At 49.6% G+C, this 19,601-nt stretch overlaps 1 protein-coding gene across 3 annotated transcripts in view; it reads left to right on the top strand.

Annotated features, from left to right (window-relative positions):
- Nucleotides 1–18,186, top strand: part of GART (phosphoribosylglycinamide formyltransferase, phosphoribosylglycinamide synthetase, phosphoribosylaminoimidazole synthetase) — a 35,502-nt gene extending 17,316 nt beyond the window's left edge. For 2 of the 3 annotated variants that reach the window (XM_058824733.1, XM_058824732.1), the window contains 15 exons: nucleotides 36–123; nucleotides 504–589; nucleotides 1,156–1,324; nucleotides 1,811–2,042; nucleotides 6,062–6,156; nucleotides 7,083–7,192; nucleotides 7,819–8,017; nucleotides 9,054–9,302; nucleotides 9,604–9,756; nucleotides 10,833–11,036; nucleotides 11,299–11,430; nucleotides 11,977–12,107; nucleotides 13,829–13,970; nucleotides 15,392–15,507; nucleotides 16,808–18,186. In XM_058824733.1, the coding sequence (XP_058680716.1) occupies nucleotides 36–123; nucleotides 504–589; nucleotides 1,156–1,324; nucleotides 1,811–2,042; nucleotides 6,062–6,156; nucleotides 7,083–7,192; nucleotides 7,819–8,017; nucleotides 9,054–9,302; nucleotides 9,604–9,756; nucleotides 10,833–11,036; nucleotides 11,299–11,430; nucleotides 11,977–12,107; nucleotides 13,829–13,970; nucleotides 15,392–15,507; nucleotides 16,808–16,990 (2,289 nt within the window). In that variant the 3' untranslated portion in view covers nucleotides 16,991–18,186. Of the gene's footprint in view, nucleotides 1–35; nucleotides 124–503; nucleotides 590–1,155; nucleotides 1,325–1,810; nucleotides 2,047–6,061; nucleotides 6,157–7,082; nucleotides 7,193–7,818; nucleotides 8,018–9,053; nucleotides 9,303–9,603; nucleotides 9,757–10,832; nucleotides 11,037–11,298; nucleotides 11,431–11,976; nucleotides 12,108–13,828; nucleotides 13,971–15,391; nucleotides 15,508–16,807 lie in introns of those variants that run through there. The other variant, XM_058824734.1, reaches the window with a different exon arrangement.
- Nucleotides 18,187–19,601: the final 1,415 nt, after the last annotated feature.

Raw genomic sequence — 19,601 nt, 5'->3', positions numbered from 1 at the left:
TTTACAGACACTGGTTTCCAATCCTTTCTTATCAGATTTCTAAAGACCTGCTGCAGAAGATCAGTGAGACTGTTCTTCAGAAGACTGTTGATGGCATGAGGAAAGAAGGAGTCCCCTATGTGGGTATGTACAAGACTTTAAGATTTTTAATCATAATGAAAACAACCTTTTATTTTGCTTTTTCCTCTTTGTATCCTGACACACTGGAGGTTAAGGGGAAACAACTTTAATTTATGAGGAACTGGGTTTGGTACCAGCCTTGATTCAGGGTCCATGGAAATCAGCAGAGGTCATGAACAGGGAATAATTCCTCAACTGAGGAGGAGCAGAAAGGAAAATGTTCCAAAATATGCTGTAAAATTGTGACAGCCATTTCTGCCTGATTTATTGTTACCGTTTTTCAAATTCACTGAGCACAGGTGGCAGCCTTTTACACCCTGTTACCAACAGATTCAAAACAAGTGAGTTACTGAGAGATCTTTATGTCTCATGTTTTGTTCCAGGTGTGCTTTATGCTGGATTAATGCTCACCAAAGATGGGCCTAAAGTTCTGGAGTTTAACTGCAGATTTGGTGACCCAGAGTGCCAGGTGAGTTATTTTGTACAATTTGCCATTATGGGAGGAGTAAAATCTATGACCATCTACCACTGTTGTTAACCAGATTTGGGGTGAATAATCAGAATTTTAAATCACCAAGATTTAAAACATTTGGGTTGTTTGTTCAAGGCAGAAGGTCTGTAAGGAAATTGTTCCATTCCAGAGAGGATTCAGTAGGCTGGACTCAAATCTGGGCTTTGCAAAGGTCAGCTTGAGAAGAGCTCAGCACTTCCCTGTCTTTTCTGGAATGGATTCTGGATTTTTCCTTGCTCCCTGTTGACAAGTGGAACAAAACTCTTAATTTCTATTCTTCAGAACAAATGAGGTTCTTTGTCCTCACCCTTTCCTCTCCATATGTAGCAATTCCTTTACCCACAGAAATTCCCTGCAAGGATGAGTATTTCTAAGATTATCTCTCAGATGATCCACTGCATGCCTGATGTGTGAAAGCACAATATGTGGGCATATTTAATTCTGCTTTTTCAGCTGCACTGGTGTCTTTCCAAGGCCAGGGAAGGCAATGACCCCATTTGCTTTGCTGCTGTGTGTTCCTGCAGGTGATTCTGCCCCTGCTCAGGAGTGACCTGTACGAGGTGATGCAGGCAGTGCTCAGCAGGAGGCTGGCCAGCTCCATGCCAGCCTGGAGAGAGGACAGTGCAGCTGTCACTGTGGTCATGGCCAGCCAAGGCTACCCAGGGACATATCCCAAGGGCTTGGAAATAACAGGTAAATGGAGCAGAGGAGCTGCAGGAGCCTCATTGCCCCCCCAGCCTCTCCCTGTTCTCTGCTGCTGCTGCATGAAGGAACTGGAACTGAGATTCATAGAAACCCTGGTCCTGGGTCAGCAAGAGCAGCTGGATTTTCACACATCTCAGTTTATTCTGGTGTATTTTCAGTTCTCCATGCTGCTGTTATTTGATATTGGCACAGGTGGTTCTGATCAGGGTTTTGGGTCACGTTGGTGCTGATGTTTGTCACTGAGGCATAAAACCCCAGCTGCAATCAGATGTTGTGTGCCACATCCCTGAGCACACAGCTAGGCTTGTCTCTCCTCCAGAGGTATTTTTAACAGATTTATTCCCTTTTTTACAGATTTACTCCCATTTCCCAGCAGGATCACCCTGACTTTGCCTGTGGCTTTCAGACAGAAAGCGTTCGGTCTCTCACTGAGAGCATTCTAACCAAGAGCTGGTGTTTGTCACCCACCCACAGGGCTTGCCAAGGCCAGGCAGCTGGGGCTGGAGGTGTTCCACGCAGGCACAGCCCTGAAGGACGGCAGGGTGGTCACCAGTGGGGGCAGAGTGCTCACGGTCACGGCCATCAAGGAGGACCTGCCCGCGGCGCTGCAGGCGGCCAACCTGGGGGTGGCTGCCATCCACTTCCAGGGGGCCATCTTCAGGAGGGACATTGGCCACCGGGCCATCGCCTTCCTCAGGCAATCCAGGTAGATATTCCCACTCCCTGACATGGCAGTAATGGGGGTCAAAAGGATCTAAGCACATCCCTGGGTGATATTAATAAGTTCGAACCCCATCCGTGTGCTCACCGTCAGCAAGACCAGCCAAGGCAGGATTATTTTAAATGCCTGATGTTCTTACTCTCCTAAATCTGAGTTAAACTACAGTGACAAGCACAGAGGAGTGATCTGCGTTGCTGCAGTTGTTAGGCCTTGTTTAGGGAAGGTCAACTTCTGCTTCTTGGGCTTTGGATCACAGATTTGATCTGGTTTGTTTTGGATCACAGATTTGCTCTGGGTTTGTTTTGGATCACAGATTTGCTCTGGGTTTGTTTTGGATCACAGCTTTTGCTCTGGATTTGTCTTGTCCAGAGGTCTGATATTCAATATCATGAAATGAAAAATCATGTAATATCATGAAATGAAAAATCGTTTAATATCTTGAAATGTGGTCCCAGCCCCAGCCTGCCAGAGCTCCAGGAGTGTTTGGACAGCTCTGCCATGTGGAGTTTTTGGGGTGTCTGTGCAGGGTCAGGGCTTGGACTGCATGATTCCTGTGGGTCCCTTCCAGCTCAGGAGATTCTGGGATTTTACATATTAACAAAGTTGAAGCTGGCTTACTGGTTCTTTTTTAGCTTTTAGAAATGGTTAAAATCACCTTGAACCCCCCACCTTGTTGGGATTTACATTTTACTAGCACAGCTGCCTAACACCAGGGTAGGATTCATCCCTTCTTTCCATTCTCATCCCTTTAATTGGCTCAGTATTTACTGTAAGACTCTGGAGATCATATGGGTGTGGGTTTGTTTGGTTTTTTTTAATAGTAGGGAGTCTTGTTGCATCTTTAATGTTCCTGAAAGCTTCTTGTAGTTTTTTAAATCATTTTTACCTAATAAGAAAAACTGCTCTGCTCCAAAGTGCTCCCAACGTGTCTTTTCCCAAGGGGTTTTTTTGTAGGCTGGGAAACACATCAGTGACAGTTCTGTTGCTGCTGGCAGTGTATCCTGATTAGCATTTTGTAAAATTATCATCAATAAACTTCCTAAAAGAACAAGGGTGTTGGTATTTAGTCTTCTTTCTCTCTCAAGTGCTCTGCATCTCTTGACAAATTGATGTGACAAAGTGGAATTGGGATTTGCAGCAGGGAAAAAAGCCCCAAAACCAGGTCAGTGAGGCAAGAGGAGGCTCTGGGAGCAGTTCCCTCCCAGTGTTCATTCCTTCCAGCCCCTGGAACGGCTGCCTGGAGGATCCCTCCTGCACACGGAGGCTCCTGGGGCTGCTGCAGGCACTGCCCTGAGGCAGCACAGGGTGCTTCAGCCCCAGAACCCCAGGCTGGGCTGGCTTAGAAAGGACCTTAAGGCTCATCCATGGCAGGGACACCTTCCCCTCTCCCAGGGTGCTCCGAGCCCCAGAGTCCCCTCTGGACTCAGTGAGGAAGGGGGACGGCTCTGGAATCAGGACTCAGCTCCTCTTGGCAGCCTGGCAGGATCCAGTCCTGAGGCATTTCACCTCAGGAAAACAGCCAGAATGCTTAAAAAAAAAGTATTCCAGAAAATTTAAAGAACTAAAGATTCATTTAAAGGATCAAAGCAAAAAGAAAATTTAACAAATTTGAAATGCTCCTAAAAATATGGTGCAAATCTGGTGGACATTTATCATATTCAGACTGAAAGGAGCTGACTTTGATCTCTGGTTGTTGCAGGCCAATATTTCCCTGAGTCTTATTCACAGCCTGAGCAGCTGCCTGTGGTGATTCTTGTCTTCCTGCCAGTTTTTGGGCAGGGTGTGCTGAGAGTGCAGACACCTTTGGATTTTCCTGGCAACGCTCTCCTGGGCCAGTTCTTCTGGCACTTGAAGTCTTTATCAATTCCAGCTATTCCAGCAATGATCTTCACCAGAGAAATACCTTTGATCCTAAAAAAAACCTCCCACATCTTAAAATAAGATTCAGTAGGCAGAGTAAAAAAATATTTACTGCATTTAGTGCAAATGTAGGCATTTGTGTCTGTCTCTGACTTTTCCAGTGTTTGCTGAATTCTTGACCTGGTTCCTGAGGTGGGTTTTGTGGATTAACTGAATTTTTTTGTTCAGCTGAGTCAATTCTAAATGGGTTTCAGTTGTTTTGTTGTATTTGTCCTTGTTAATCAACACCCTTAGAACTGAAACTTCAGGCTGAATCCCATGCATAGGAGAGAGAAAACAGGGATGGATCTAAAATAGGGATGCACCTGGTTCATGCCACTGACAGCCTGGGAATAACAACTGCTCAGCTGGCACGAGCCTGAGTGTTTGCTGCAGGGAAAAGTCATGAAATCCCTGTCCCCAGAATGGAAAGGTCCTTCTGTAAACATGAGCCGGTGTCCCCAGGGAGCTGTGGGGACACACAGGTGACACCAGTTTGTACCAGGGTGTTGATCTTGCATAAACCCCACCCAGAGCTCACAGACATCTCCTCTAGGTTCCTGAGCCTTAGGAGCCTGGGTCTTTTGAAGGAAATATATTTTATGTTCTTTATTGAAAGCCCATTGAAGTAAGAGAGGCATGGCTGCTTCTGAGGTGGGATCATTGCAGTGACAAGGAGAGGCAACCTTAGAGCAGCAGCTGGAAAAGCCTGGAAGGATCCTGGGGGTTATTGATTCACCTTGGGGGTGGAAAAGTGACTTCAGCTCAGCCCTGCTCTGACCCAGCCGTGCATTTCTGTGCTTGGTTTGGTTTGGGTTGGTTTGGTTTGGTTTGGTTTGATTTGGATTGGTTGGGTTTGGTTTGGTTTGGTTTGGTTTGGTTTGGGTTGGGTTGGTTTGGTTTGCTTTGGTTTGGTTGGGTTTGATTTGAGTTGGTTTGGTTGGGTTTGATTTGGGTTGGTTTGGTTTGATTTGGGTTGGTTTGGTTTGATTTGGATTGGTTTGGTTTGGTTTGGTTTGGTTTGGATTGGTTTGGTTTGGATTGGTTTGGTTTGATTTGGTTTGGTTTGATTTGGTTTGGTTTGGTTTGGTTTGGATTGGTCAGGTTTGATTTGGATTGGTTTGGTTTGGGTTGGTTTGGTTTGATTTGGATTGGTTGGGTTTGATTTGGATTGGTTTGGTTTGGGTTGGTTTGGTTTGATTTGGATTGGTTGGGTTTGGTTTGGTTTGGTTTGATTTGGTTTGGTTTGATTTGGATTGGTTTGGTTTGGTTTGGTTTGGATTGGTTGGGTTTGGTTTGGTTTGGTTTGGTTTGGTTTGGTTTGGTTGGGTTTGATTTGGGTTGGTTTGATTTGGATTGGTTTGGTTTGATTTGGATTGGTTTGGTTTGGGTTGGTTTGGTTTGGTTTGGATTGGTTGGGTTTGATTTGGATTGGTTTGGTTTGATTTGGTTTGGTTTGGTTTGATTTGGATTGGTTGGGTTTGATTTGGATTGGTTTGGTTTGGGTTGGTTTGGATTGGTTGGGTTTGATTTGGATTGGTTTGGTTTGGTTTGATTTGGATTGGTTGGGTTTGATTTGGATTGGTTTGGTTTGGGTTGGTTTGGTTTGATTTGGATTGGTTGGGTTTGGTTTGGTTTGGTTTGGTTTGGTTTGGTTTGGTTTGGTTTGGTTGGGTTTGATTTGGTTTGGTTTGGTTTGATTTGGATTGGTTTGGTTTGGGTTGGTTCAGAGCTTTCCCACTGACACCTCAAGGCCTGGAGGTGGCACTCAGAGCTCTGGGCTGGGGACAAGGTGGGGATCAGTCACAGCTGGGACTCCATGGGTTGTATGGATTCAAACCCTGCAAAATCAGATCTGTGCTGCTATTTTACCTTGTCAGGGGTTTGGTTGTTGGGTTTATTTTGGGATTTGGCTATGTGATCCCAATGCTCTGATACCATCTTCAAAACTCTGGAATTATCCACCTGCTGCTCCTGGCAGTGCCTCCTCAGGCAGCAGGATGGGATTCTGCACAGTTCACCCACCCAGGGATGTACAGAAGTAAATATTATTTGGAAATACCTCCAGTAATCAGCTGCCATGCCATTTTTCCCCACTCTTGCAGAGGCCTGACCTACAAGAACAGTGGGGTGGACATTGAAGCAGGGAACACTTTGGTGCAGAAGATCAAACCCTTTGCTGCAGCCACATCCAGGTCAGGTAAGACCAGAACCTTCTGCTTCTGCTCTGGTCACTTCTTGGCAGTGAGGTTTACCAGTTGATCTTGATAAAAAGCTCATCTTCATGTGCCCTGCCTGTTTCTAGATGACACAAGAAAGCCTGTGGTAAGCAAATGCCAGTGATTTTATTGCAAATGCACAGCTTTTAACCCCCACATGGCTCTAAACTCCACCTCCTGAATGCCAGGAGTGTTACAGAGCACAGTTCAGCACTGTGTAAGGATAAATGCAAGGAAAAATTTCACCATTAAGAACTGAGTTTGAGTCCATGGATTATTATTTCTTGCACAGTGAACTCCACCATTTGGGGGGATGAATGTTTAGACAGGTTATGAGATGTAGAACTCCTGAGACAGATGTGGAACCCACCTCTTTTGCTCAGTTGAACCAGCATTGATTCATCCTTGAGTTTGGGGCTCAGGCACACCTTGCTCTAGCAAATTCTTGTAGTTCTTCAGACAGATTTAAAATATTCATTTATTTAAAATATTCATTTATGGAATGGCCCTTTTATTTCAGATTAACTGAGAACCTTCTAATGAAGTCAGGTATACATAGAGGGGAAAATATAGATTATTTCACACCAGTACAACCATCTTACCACAATTCCTCCTGTGTTTCAGAGAAACCTTAGTGCAAGGGGGAAACCTCTCATTTACAGGAATTACTGACTGCTCAGTCACAAAGTTGGGGATTTTTAGGCTTAGGCTAATGATGAATTAAAAAGGCAAAGCCAACCTAAGCAGATTAGGAGCTCCTCAGTGAAAAGGTTCTAAATGGCAGAGAAAAGTTTCCTGGTGACAAAGCAAAGCCGTGTTGCCAAACCTTGGAGAGAATTTGTGCTGGAGATGCTGGGGAAGCCCCTGGGAGTAAAGCTGGGCTGTTTCTCCTTTTCCTGGCTGGCAGGCTGCAATGCAGAGCTTGGAGGCTTTGCTGGGCTCTTTGACCTGAAAGCAGCTGGTTACAGAGATCCCATCCTGGTGTCTGGAACCGACGGCGTCGGCACCAAACTCAAGGTAAGGTGGAAATCCACCCAAAGGAGGAAAAACAGCACAGAAGGGAAAAGGTTCTGTCACAAAATAGCAGCTGTCCCGGAAAAATACCTATTGGTCTTTCTAAAAAAGGGGATGGAAACTGAAATTGCCTTTCTTCAGGCAAGAGAATTAAATACCTGTAAATAGCCAGATATGCTGATATCTGATAATATCAACTGATATGATAATATCAACTATCAGAAGTTGATATGATAATATCATCAGTAAATATCAGAAGTTGATAAGATGCCTAAAATAGCAGGGTTTTAAATATTAAGACTATAACCAGGAATCTTGTTTCACAAAGGCAGCATCTCCACCCTCAAAAAAGATTAATTGATGGGGAAAAACATTTAATCCCAGGTTTGCTGTTGTGTTTGGGCTGCAAGGAAACCCTTTTGCAGCAGTTTCCTTCTCAGTGCCTTTTGGATTTGCCAGTGGAGACAGGAATAATTCCTGAAGAGAGTTAGGAGAGGATAATAAACAAAGCTGCTCCTCAAAGATTTGGCCCATTGCTCACAGACTCTGCTCCTGATTTCAGTCCCTTGCAGACCCTGCCTGTGCTCCAGGGGCCCAGAGCTGATCCCAGGCTTCTCCCTGTCTTGCAGATTGCTCAGGAGTGCCAGAAACACGACACCATCGGGCAGGACCTGGTGGCCATGTGTGTCAATGACATCCTGGCCCAGGGGGCTGAGCCCCTCTTCTTCCTGGATTATTTTGCCTGCGGCAAACTCGACGTGGACGTGGCTCAGGGCGTCATTGCAGGAATTGCTGATGCCTGCAGGAAGGCTGGATGTGCTCTTTTGGGTAGGAACACTTCTCAGGGGGATCTGAGAAACCTTCTGCAAGGTCTTTTAGTTGGTGTGAATGCAGTTGGTTTCCTGCTCTGTGGAAGAATCTGGGAGGAGTAAAAAAGCAAAATGTTCCATGTCTTTGCTTTCAGGGAACTTGATGTGAATCACAGTGGAAGGAGACAGTGCTTTAAAAGTTTAGGTTAAATTTAGATTAGGTTTAGGTACAGATTTAAGTTAGATGTTGAGAAAAGGTTCTGTCCTTTTTTCCAAATTTTAGGGAAGTTAGGAACACAAGTCCTTTCTCAGTGGGTGTCATTTTGGGTCTGTTTATAAGCTTTGAACAAGAGGCTCTTTATGCCCTGGTTTACTTTTTTCCTGCATGAACTGTTGGTCAGCTTTATGTTTGTTTTAAGGTGTTCTCTGCATTTATCAAATATAATCACCCCATTCATGCTGCAGCAAGGTCTGTGTTAGGTGAAACCTTGTGATGAAACCACCAAAATGTCAAGATTTTATCTCCAGTTCAAGATTTTCAAACCCCACAGGCCTTTCTGCAAGAGCTGAACCTTCAGCTCAACAAATTTAACTCATAAGCCCCCTGACAGTGAGGGGGTGAGGGCTCATCTCTTGCCTGGTTTTGCACAATTATTTGTGGATTTAAGTGGTGGGTGGCCAAGCAGTTCTCCATCCTCCATTTGATCCAGCCCTCATTAAATACAGCTGAAACACCAGGACTGAAAAAGCAGGGGAAGCTGGAGCACAGGGCAGGGAGTGCAAAGTGGGAAGAGGAGAGAAAAAGGCAGGATTTTACCCAGAGCAGCTGGGGCTGCCCCTGGACCCCAAGGCCAGGTTGGGCACTGGGGCTTGGAGCAGCCTGGGACGGTGGGAGGTGTCCCTGCCAGGGTGCAATGAGATGAGCTCTAAAATCCCTTCCAACCCAAACCAGGGATGAGATGAGCTTTAAAATCCCCTCCAAGCCAAGCCATTGTGAGATTCCATGATCAAAGCCAGGCTGTTTCAGCCCCTCTCTGCTGTGTTTTGGTCCCCAGGAGGAGAAACGGCCGAGATGCCGGGGATGTATCCCCCTGGCGAGTACGACCTGGCTGGCTTTGCTGTGGGGGCCGTGGAGAGAGGGCAGATGCTGCCCCAGCTGGACAGGATCACTGAGGGGGACGTGGTCATTGGGGTGGCATCTTCTGGGGTCCACAGCAACGGCTTCAGCCTCGTCAGGAAGATCGTGGAGAAGTCGTCCCTGGATTTCTCCTCCCGCGTCGGGGTCTCGGGGGACCAGACTCTGGGTACTGCTTCCTCCTGAGCTTCCTCCCAACTGGGCCTTTGAAACTTTCTCAGGCACCAAAAAAAGAAAATCATTCCATCTTTAGCATGTTTTCATCTTTTTCTTTTCCTGAGAGTCACATGTGCAGGGAAGAAACAAAGGGAGGGGGATAAATAATTAATTGTGGGCTAAAATGAAAAAGGTAAAACTTTGTGTTTCTCTCTAGTACAATGCTCATTACTATCCAAACTGCTGTTTTGAGATTCCCCCCATTTTGTACTGGTTCCCATTTCTCTCCATGCTTTCCCCTCTGCCCTGGGCAGGAGAGCTGCTGTTGACCCCAACCAAGCTCTACAGCAAGACCCTGCTGCCCGTGCTGCGCTCGGGCCACGTCAAAGCCTACGCGCACATCACCGGAGGGGGCCTGCTGGAAAACATCCCCAGGGTCCTCCCAGACTCCCTGGGGGTCGTTCTAGGTGAGAGAGAAGCAGAGCTGTGGAAAAACCCTCACCTTACTGTGCCTTGCTGTGGCCACAGCAGCTGATCTGTGCTGTAGGAGCTGGACATGTCTCTCTAGAAATGTTTGAGTTTTTCCTTGTACCTGAACCAGAGCCAGTCAAAACAGCCAGTGCTTCCTTTGTGGTGGAAAGACTGCTCCCCACTGAATTCCTTCCCCTGGGGGTGTTTGGGATTGGATTTCATAGGACACTTGCAAAAAGAAAACAGCCTTACCAGCATTCCCAAGTCAGCTGCACCATTTGCAATTCCCTACGAAATTATTGCTAATTAAATGATACTCATGAAGTTTTCAATTAGCATTCAGAGGTGGTTGTGAGCTCAGGGAGAGCTCCTGCTGTTTGGCTTCATCAATCCTCAGCACTCTCCCCTCAGGTGTGCTGGAGAGGTTTCACTGCTGGGGAAGGTGGGAAAAGGCTGGCACAGGTTGTGAGAGCTCACGGGGTTGTACAATAAAACAAGGAATTAATGGGGAGTTCTGAACTCAAGAACTGCACATGAATCATTTTCCACTTGTCCACTGATAAATATTTATGTGTGTGTGCACCTCTGCTCTGGAGCCAGGCTGGGAGAGCTGGGGGTGCTCCCCTGGAGAGGAGAAGCTGCAGGGAGAGCTCAGAGCCCCTGGCAGGGCCTGAAGGGCTCCAGCAGAGCTGCAGAGGGACTGGGGACAAGGCCTGCAGGGACAGCACCCAGGGAATGGCTGCCAGTGCCAGAGGGCAGGGCTGGGTGGGATCCTGGCAATGAGGATTTAAGGTCCCTTCCCACCCAAACGATTCTGTGATTCCATGGATCTGTAGAAACTGGGATAGAACCATTTTCAAAGAGAACAGGACAAGAAAGAAATTTCCTGTCCTTGGAATTCCTTTCCAGTGCTTTGTCCAGAAGCATTTTTGTGCTGCTGTAAGTCATCCTCACATGGTTGGAACTGGGGCAGTGGGGGATTTTTGTGACAGATTTTCCTCTTAACACCCCAGTAATTGTAGTCCATTGGCAGCAATTCCCACTCTTGATCTGTATTTCCCATTCCCTTCAGATGCTCTCACGTGGAAGATCCCTGAAATCTTCTGCTGGCTGCACAAGGAAGGGAACCTCTCTGAGGAGGAGATGGCTCGGACCTTCAACTGTGGGCTGGGGGCAGTGCTGGTGGTGCAGAAGGACATGGCCCAGCAGGTGCTCAGGGACATCCAGGGACACGAGACCGCCTGGCTCATCGGCAAAGTGGTGCCCCTGCAGAAAGGTTACTGCAGCTTGGTCTGCCTTGGGGGAAATCAGCAGAAATGAGAAGCAGAGGGAAATTCCCTTGTCTGGGAGTCTTCATGAGGTGAAAACCTCTGCACTGGCACCTCCCTGACTTTTTTGTGGGGGTATTGAACTGATTATCAATTATTATTATTAGAGTTCATTAATCTCTTCCATGGGGGCTTTTCTCCTCTCTCTGTTTCTCCCTTTACTGACACTTTGTTTTGCTGTTTTTTGGGTTTTTCCGTGTGCCTGCTCAGGCTCTGACAGCGTTAAAGTCCTCAATCTGCATCGGGCCCTGCAAGCAAACAGGTCCCTGTGTGTGCAGAGCCACATCCAGGGCAAGATCCAGACAGGCAAAATGAAGGTTGCTGTCCTCATCTCTGGAACAGGTGAGTGCTGCTCTTTGCTGCCCTGGGATGCAGCCTGTGCAGAAGGGAATTCAGCTTGCATTTAAAGTCCCTGCAGTTCTCCATGGGCACTCTGGTAGGTTCTAGCAGGCAGGGGAGATGTTGTGCTTGGATTGATGTCAGTCACAAACCTCTTTTAACCTCTGCTGCAAACTGGGTTCAGTTTATCCCCAAACCTCTGCAGGTGTCCAGATTCAGGCTCCCACTCTGCCCTGTAGGAACAGCAGCATCATTTCACAGATAGAGCAGAAGTTCTTCTTGCCATGTAGAACTCCATCTATTCTATTTCCAGTGTTCCCAATCACTAAGGCCACCAATCCAGTGCTATCAATTACAGTTTCCAAGTGCAGCTGCCAGGAAAGGCCTTCAGCTGTCTGAATCAGCTCCCAGCAAATCAATTAAAAAAGGATTAAAGTTTCATCAGGGCTGTTTGGTTTGGTCTCCCACTCAGTGATGCTTATTTAAAGCCTCTTCCAGCTGTTCCCTCTATTTATTCTCAGGATCCCTGAGTTATTCTCTGTCCCCCAGGCACAAACCTGGAAGCCCTCATCAACAGCACAAAGAAAGACACCAGCTATGCACAGATAGTTCTGGTTATCTCCAACAAACCTGGTGTGGAGGGGCTGAGGAAAGCTGAGAGAGCTGGGATTCCTACAAGGGTGAGCATTTCCTTTTGTAATAGCCACCATTGGCTGGGACTGCAGCAGGAAGGTGTTGATGAGTTTAATGGGGTAACACATGGGCTGGTAGGGAGCGTTGGCTTTTCTTTCTTGGTCTGTTGTGAACTTGTGACAGCAAAATCCTTCCTTTTCTCCTTCTCTGCCAGCAATCCTGATGCTCTGGGGACAGTTATTGCATTAAACCAGCATAAAACTTTCAGTTACAGCTTAAACTTTGTCAGTTGCTTAACTGTAGGGCATTGACACTGAAGTACCAATCTATTTTATGTGAATTTAATTTTAAAATTACCTGGTGGTTCATTTGAATGGAATAGAGAGGTCACACTCAGTGGGGCCTCCCTGGGTATTGCCTCAGGCTCCCCAGGAATCATTCCCAGGGCTCCCTGAGCTTCCCTGGGTTTTGTGTGCCTTCCCTTTGCGTGGCAGATCTGAAATGATCCTGTTGTCACTTAGAAACCTTTTGCAGTCACTGTTCCCTGCTGAATACAGACCCAGGGAAATTGGGGCCCCGACTTTGCTCCTTTATTGGTGCTGGGATCTGTGCTGGTGCTGCAGCTCCTCCTTGGGAGGACACAAAGGGCACTGGGGAAATGTGAAGAACAAACAGAGAATCACAGACTGGCCTGGCTGGGAAAGGCCCTGAACGCCCATCCAGTGCCAGCCCCAGGGTTTTTATCAGGGAAAAACCAGTGTGGGAGAGCTGATGGCCCTGGGGGCTCAGCTGTGGACTGAGGGGTGGGACAGGCACAGGGCAGAGGCTGGTGCAGCCCAGGGCTGGGCTCTGTGCCCAGTGCCTGCTGTCCCCGTCACCTGAGCAGCCCTGGCTTTTCCCAAACCACCCCTGTGACTCTGGTGACCTTTGACAGGGCCTTCTGTTGAAGAATGGGTGCTCTAAGTTAGGTAATGGTCCCTTATCCTGCTTAAATCAGGGGATCTGTCCTGGGTGGAAAACACACAGCTCAGGCTGGGAGAGCTGGGGGGGCTCACCTGGAGAAGGGAGAGCTCAGAGCCCCTGGCAGGGCATGAAGGGCTCCAGCAGAGCTGCAGAGGGACTGGGGACAAGGCCTGCAGGGACAGCACCCAGGGAATGGCTTCAAACTGAAAAATTATAGGTTTAGATCAGATTATGAGGAACAATTTCCTCCCTGGCAGGGTGGGCAGGCCCTGGCACAGGGTGCCCAGAGCAGCTGGGGCTGCCCCTGCACCCCTGGCAGTGCCCAAGGCCAGGCTGGACACTGGGGACAGTGGGAGGTGTCCCTGCCATGGCGGGGGTGGCACTGGGTGGGATTTAAGGTCCCTTCCCACCCAAACCAGTCTGGGATTCTGGGATTCCATCGTTATGGGGTAGGGGCTGGTTTAGGAGTTTGTGAGCAGCCTTTTTCCCAAGCTTTTCTGGTGCAGTTTTTGCCACGATTCAACTGCTTATGACTGCCAGAGGCCTTGAAGTGGGGGAAATCTTTGGAAGGCTTCAGGATGGCTTAAAGCCCTGCACTTGTAGGGTGTTCCTTGGATCACCAAATCCATGTAGGGTGTTCCATAGCATCGAGAGCCGTGGGCTTATCAAGCGAAACGTGTTTGTCCCACTGTTCCCTGTGTGTGGGGAGGAGCACAGGCTGCACTGTGTCTGTCGGCTGGGCACTGAGGGGCTGTTCATCCTGCTGGAATTGCCAGCACATCCCTGTCTGTGCTTTGGTGCCCAGGTGGTGGAGCACACGAGGTACCAGAGCCGCACCGAGTTCGACAGCGCCGTGGACAAGGTCCTGGAGGAGTTCTCGGTGGAGCTGATCTGCCTGGCCGGCTTCATGCGCATCCTCTCGGGGCCTTTTGTCAAGAAATGGGAAGGTGAGCACAGCTGGGGGGCTGTGCATGGGCACCAGGGCATTGCAGAGGTTGTCACCAGGAAAAAGAGAGAGGGCACCTGATTAAACATGGTGATGTTCAAAGTTCCCTTCCAACCCTGCCATCCTGGGATTCTGTGAAATGAAACCCTTCCCATCTTGTAAGGGAAAGGATGAGAGGGAAAGGCAGTGCACCTGTGCAGAGCCTGAAGGAAGCCAAGGGCAGGCACAAGTCTGGCAGTCTTTGATTTCTTAGAAAATATCTTTTAAAAGGCTGTGAAGGCTTTGTGCCTCTGCACACAGGAGGTGCTGGCAGAGGTAAGCACCCAGCCACTGAGATTCCTTCCCCTGACAGAGGAACTGCTCTGGGTCCTTGTAAAACCACCAAACTGGGCAGCATTTTGCAGTAAAACCACCAAGCTGGGCAGCATTTTGCAGTTCTGGGTAAGAAGCCCTGGCCAGTCCCAGGAGCTGCCTGAGTCCATGGTGGGGTGTTCCACAGGCAGATGCAGGCTGTGCTTGCTCAGATGTTCACAGTGTCTCCACTCTGCTCATCTTTTAGTTTTCCAGCTCTCTGAGAGGCTGGTGACACCTTCAGGGCCTGCTCTCCCTGCCCAGCTGTTCCTTTTCTCTTCTCCTGTGTTTTCCAGGAGTCCTGAGCACACAGAGCAGCTGCTGCTTGCTCTGCTTTGGGCCAGGGTTACCTAAAGCTGCCCAGAGCAGGCACAGCCTGGTCAGCCTCTGCCTTGCAGCTTTCACTGTTCTTTGGTGACTTTTGTGTTCCCCTGGGTGTGCCAGCAACATTTCACACCTGAACTTCTTTTCAAACCTCTCTTTAGAATCAGTAGAGCAAAGCAGGCACTCCTGAGAGGCCTTGCTGTGGGTTTGGAGCTGTCAGGTGAAGCCAGTCAGGTGAATTGCTTTTGTTTGTCTCCACTCAGGGCCCAGAGATGGAAGTGCCTGTGCTGGGGGCAGTGTCAGGAGGAGACAGAATCTCTCACTCCAAGGGATGGCTTTGGAGCAGGCAGTCTCTGTACAGGACAGAACAGAACTTCCTCTAGTGCAGAATCTTGTGCAAATAAAGGATTTTACTGCCTTCTTATTCAGGGACAGAGCACTGACTCTTGTCCTGCACAGTGCAGGATTTGCTTTACCTGCATGGCTGTGAGAGAAAAGTAAAGACTTTTTCCAGACAGAGGAGTTAAACTAAAGAGTTAGTTAATGAGTTAAATGAGTTAAACTCATTTTTTAAATGTCCAGAACTGGACTGAGCTTGAAAACCTGAGCTGGGACCACGAGATGGGAGCTCAGACCTTGAGCTCAGCTCAGGGAGCTGGGCCAGCTGCAGGACCCTGTCCTGGCCCCTGACACCCCTGAGTTATCCAGGAAGAATCAAAGCCAATAACCTCAGCTCTGCTTTCCCAGGGAAAATCCTGAACATCCACCCGTCCCTGCTGCCGTCCTTCAAGGGAGCGCACGCGCACAAGCTGGTGCTGCAGGCCGGGGTCAGGGTCACGGGCTGCACCGTGCACTTCGTGGCTGTGAGTACCCCTGCTGCCCCTGCATGCCCCCCTGTGAACATCTGCACCTCTGAAATCCTTCACTTTGAACATCTGCCCCTCTGCATCCTCCCCTGTGAACATCTGCAGCTCTGTATCCTCCCTTTTGAACATCTGCACCTCTGAAATCCTTCACTTTGAACATCTGCCCCTCTGCATCCTCCCCTGTGAACATCTGCAGCTCTGTATCCTCCCTTTTGAACATCTGCACCTCCTGCCCCTCTGCAATCCTCCTCTTTGAACATTCTCACCTCAGAGCCTGCTGGGAGCACCCCAAACCCTCGTGTTTGATCTCCTGCCCTCTGTGTTCAGAACTTTGTATCCAAAGGAGGTGGAGATTTTATTGTGGCCACACAGTGCTGTGGTTTGCTGGCTCTGGAGAAGGAATGGAAATGGATAATTTGTCCAGGAGTTTAGGCTTTCCCTAAGGGAACTTCTTCCCTAAGCATCCCACTATTCCCCCCACTGGAGAGGGGGAATAGTTTATGTAAGGCCTTGGCTAAGCCAAAGCTCTGTTAAACATGGCCCAAACTTCCTGGGTTTTGTCCTACAATCTGCTTTGTTTCTTGCTTTCAAGAAAAAGAAAAAATAGAAACAAACAAACAAAACCCCCCTGGAAATGGCAAAAGATTTTTAAAGGAGTGATTAGATGTTTGTGGGAACAGAGCAAAACTTGACAATTTATGCTGGTCAGACCCTAAGTGAAGAAAGAGCAGAGATTGCTCAGCTTCAGAGCCATACTTTGTCAGGCCAGGGATCATTGGTTCCCTTTTGGTCACTTCTCAGGGTTCAAAGGTCTCTCCTCTGGCTCCCCTCTCCCTCTGCTGCTGGAATCTGTCTCAGCATTTTTGCTTTCCCTTGGAAAAAGAGAGTGGAATCACTTTTGCCAATAGAAGGGAAAACTGCATTCTTCTCTCTATGCCATGACTTGGGGTTTCTCTGTGTGGCAGCTGCTGAGGAACAGCCCCTGCCCTGCAGGGATCTGCCCCAGCAGCGTTCCAGGGAAGATCTGTCCTGGCTCAGTCAGAGGGGGAATGAGGCAAGGACTGCACAGAATGTCCTGCCGGCCCAGCCCCTGCTGTCCCTGGGCTTTTCTGGGATAGAATTGTTGCTCCCTGCTGTTCTGCCTCCCTCCTGCTCTCTCCGAACCCTCCCCAGAGCACAGCCAGCCCCAGCCCCTGCTCTCCCCGTCCCACCAGCCCAAACCCCAGTTCCTGCCAGCTCCCCAAGGCACCCCAGGCCTCCCCTCTGCGCCAGCCTGACCTTGCCGCGTCTGCTGCAGGAGGAGGTGGACGCTGGCGCCATCATCTTCCAGGAGGCGGTGCCGGTGAAGCTGGGGGACACGGAGGCCACGCTGGCCGAGCGGGTGAAGGAGGCCGAGCACCGCGCCTTCCCCGCCGCGCTGCAGCTGGTGGCCAGCGGCGCCGTGCGCGTGGGCGAGGCGGGCAAGATCTACTGGAAATAGAGCCGGGCCTGGCACGGGCCTGGCACGGGCTCTGCCCCTCACCTCTGCCTCACACGGTTCAAATCCCAGGAAAGCCACCAGTGGGAATTTGGGGGCCGTTCCCAGAGGGTGCAGCAACGGCTCCTGTAAGTGCTTCCTCATTTTAATCGCTTCCTTGGCCAACAGTTTGGTTCTCTCAGTCGCGTTCCTGACAACCCCAGTGCAGCCAGGTGGGTCTGAGCAGCCCTGGGGTGGGCTGGAGACAACACTGGAGACCCTTCCATGCAAAATCACAATCCGTCTGGGAAGTGCACAAGCCTTTGTCACATGGCTGTCTCCAGCATTGGGATTAACTTCCACTCGTGCCAGGTGGGGAATGTGGTGAGTCTCCAGCTGTGAGTCTCCAGCTGTGAGTCTCCAGCTGTGAGTCTCCAGCTGTGAGTCTCCAGCTGTTTGCCAGCCACCGGGGCTATTCCCTAACAGGGACCCTCCCTGTGCTGGGAAGTGCTGCTGAGGGAAACTGCAATGGAAGAGACAGACAAAGGCAGAACCCTCCGCTCTAAAAACCTCATCAGACCAGGAAAAACTGTATCCCCAAACACCAGTTATTGGATTTTTCTCCATTTGCCGCCTGGTTTGATGGTGGCCCAGCCCCGTGACACACCCTGTCAATTCCAAACCTGAAGTCCAGCAGATGCCAGCAGCATTCAGTGTCTGCTGCCCCTTTGTCTGCAGCATTCCCATGTGAATCCCACAAACTCCCCTCAGATTCAGGGGTTTATTTTTTTACATGAGTAGAAAGACCAGACACAAAACACGTCCTTGGCTTGTGAAACAGTCCTCAGGAATTCTGAAGTGCCTTTATTCTGGAACCAGCATTTTCACCTGCAGTAACACTGAGGGACACCCAGGAATTATGAACATTTGGAAAACAATTGGGGGTTTTGTGCAGCTCAACACTTGTGGTTTTCTTTTAGTATTTTCATATAGTTATGAAACCATTTAAATGTTCTTACTGAAAGGATCAGGTTTCCCACACACCGAGCAGATGAGGTGGTTTGGAGCTCCCCTTAAACACAGATTCAGAGAAATCTGATTTTTAATCAGAAAAAGCAGATTGTATTCTGGGCTCTGATGTCCTGACGGTACTCCCATGTTGGCATATTCTCCTTTGGGATTTGAAATAAAGCCTAATAAATTAAATAAAAAATTCTATCTACAAGTATTTCCTTGGAATTGATTCCCAGGGCTGCTGGGGGGAGGAGGGAAGGGGCTGTACATGGTGTGGGGGCTGTGGGGCAGTGGGGAGGTCACAGCTCCAGCCAGGGAAGGCAGAGGAAATAAAGACTTGGAGGGGTGAAATCAGTGCCTGCGCAGGGAATCAATATCACATTATTGATCAGAGCAGCTGATCACTGCAGAGAGGCCAACAGAGAGAGCTGGCCCAAATCCAATATCCATCTCCATCACAGGCACCTTGGTCCAGATTGCCATGTGAGCCTGATGTGAAATGAGAGGGACCCCAAATCTCACCCAGTGCCAGCCCTGCCATGGCAGGGACACCTCCCACTGTCCCCAGTGTCCAGCCTGGCCTTGGGCACTGCCAGGGGTGCAGGGGCAGCCCCAGCTGCTCTGGGCACCCTGTGCCAGGCCCTGCCCACCCTGCCAGGGAACAATTCCTCATTGCCAAGATCCCACCCAGCCCTGCCCTCTGGCACTGGCAGCCATTCCCTGGGTGCTGTCCCTGCAGGCCTTGTCCCCAGTCCCTCTGCAGCTCTGCTGGAGCCCCTGCAGGCCCTGCCAGGGGCTCTGAGCTCTCCCTGCAGCTTCTCCTGCCCAGGTGAGCACCCCCAGCCTGGCTGCAGAGGGGCTCCAGCCCTGGAGCAGCTCTGTGAATCCTCTGGGCTCTCTCCAGCAGCTCCATGACTTTGTTGTCCCAGCAGCAGATCCTGTTTGGGGTTACTCCGGGAAGTTCCCACTGCTCTGCCACAGAAATGGATTCCTGGGAAGGATGAATTCCCCTTGGAAACACCAGATCAGTTTTACAGCTCGAGCCCTGTCCATGTAACACATTTTCTCCTTTACAGGTTGAAAAACAGAACGAAGGAATTCCAAACCTGAAAAGCCAACCTGGCTCCCACCATGGATTGTCCAAGGGGTGTGTGACAAAAGCTGTGATCTTGGGGAAAAGGCTGGGAAGGGAAACTTGGGATACTGAGACATCCAAGAGAAGCACATGGAGGAGAAGGGAAGAGGAGGGAAAATGAGCTGAGCCCGAGCCCCTCAAGGACCCGCCCAGAGCCCCTTGGGGACCTACCCAGAGCCCCTCGGGGACCGGCCCAGAGCTTTCCCTTGGAAAAAGAAGGTGGAATAATTGAATAATTGAATCCCTCAAGGATCTGCCGAGAGCTCCTCAAGGGACCCGCCCAGAGCCCCTCAGGGACCTGCCCAGAGCCCTTCAGGATCTGGCCCAGAACCTCTCAGGGACCTCCCCAGAGCCCCTCAGGGATCTGCCCAGAGCTTTCCCTTGGAAAAAGAGGGTGGAATAACTGAAGGGCGCCCAGAGCCCCTCAGGTCCTGGCCAGAGCCCCTCTGGGATCCACCCAGAGCCCCTCAAGGATCTCCCCGGAGC

This window comes from Ammospiza caudacuta, chromosome 2 (genome assembly GCF_027887145.1).
Source record: "Ammospiza caudacuta isolate bAmmCau1 chromosome 2, bAmmCau1.pri, whole genome shotgun sequence".
Lineage (NCBI taxonomy): Eukaryota > Metazoa > Chordata > Aves > Passeriformes > Passerellidae > Ammospiza > Ammospiza caudacuta.
Note: the sequence above shows the minus strand (reverse complement) of the source record. Positions and strands in the feature narration are given on the sequence as shown.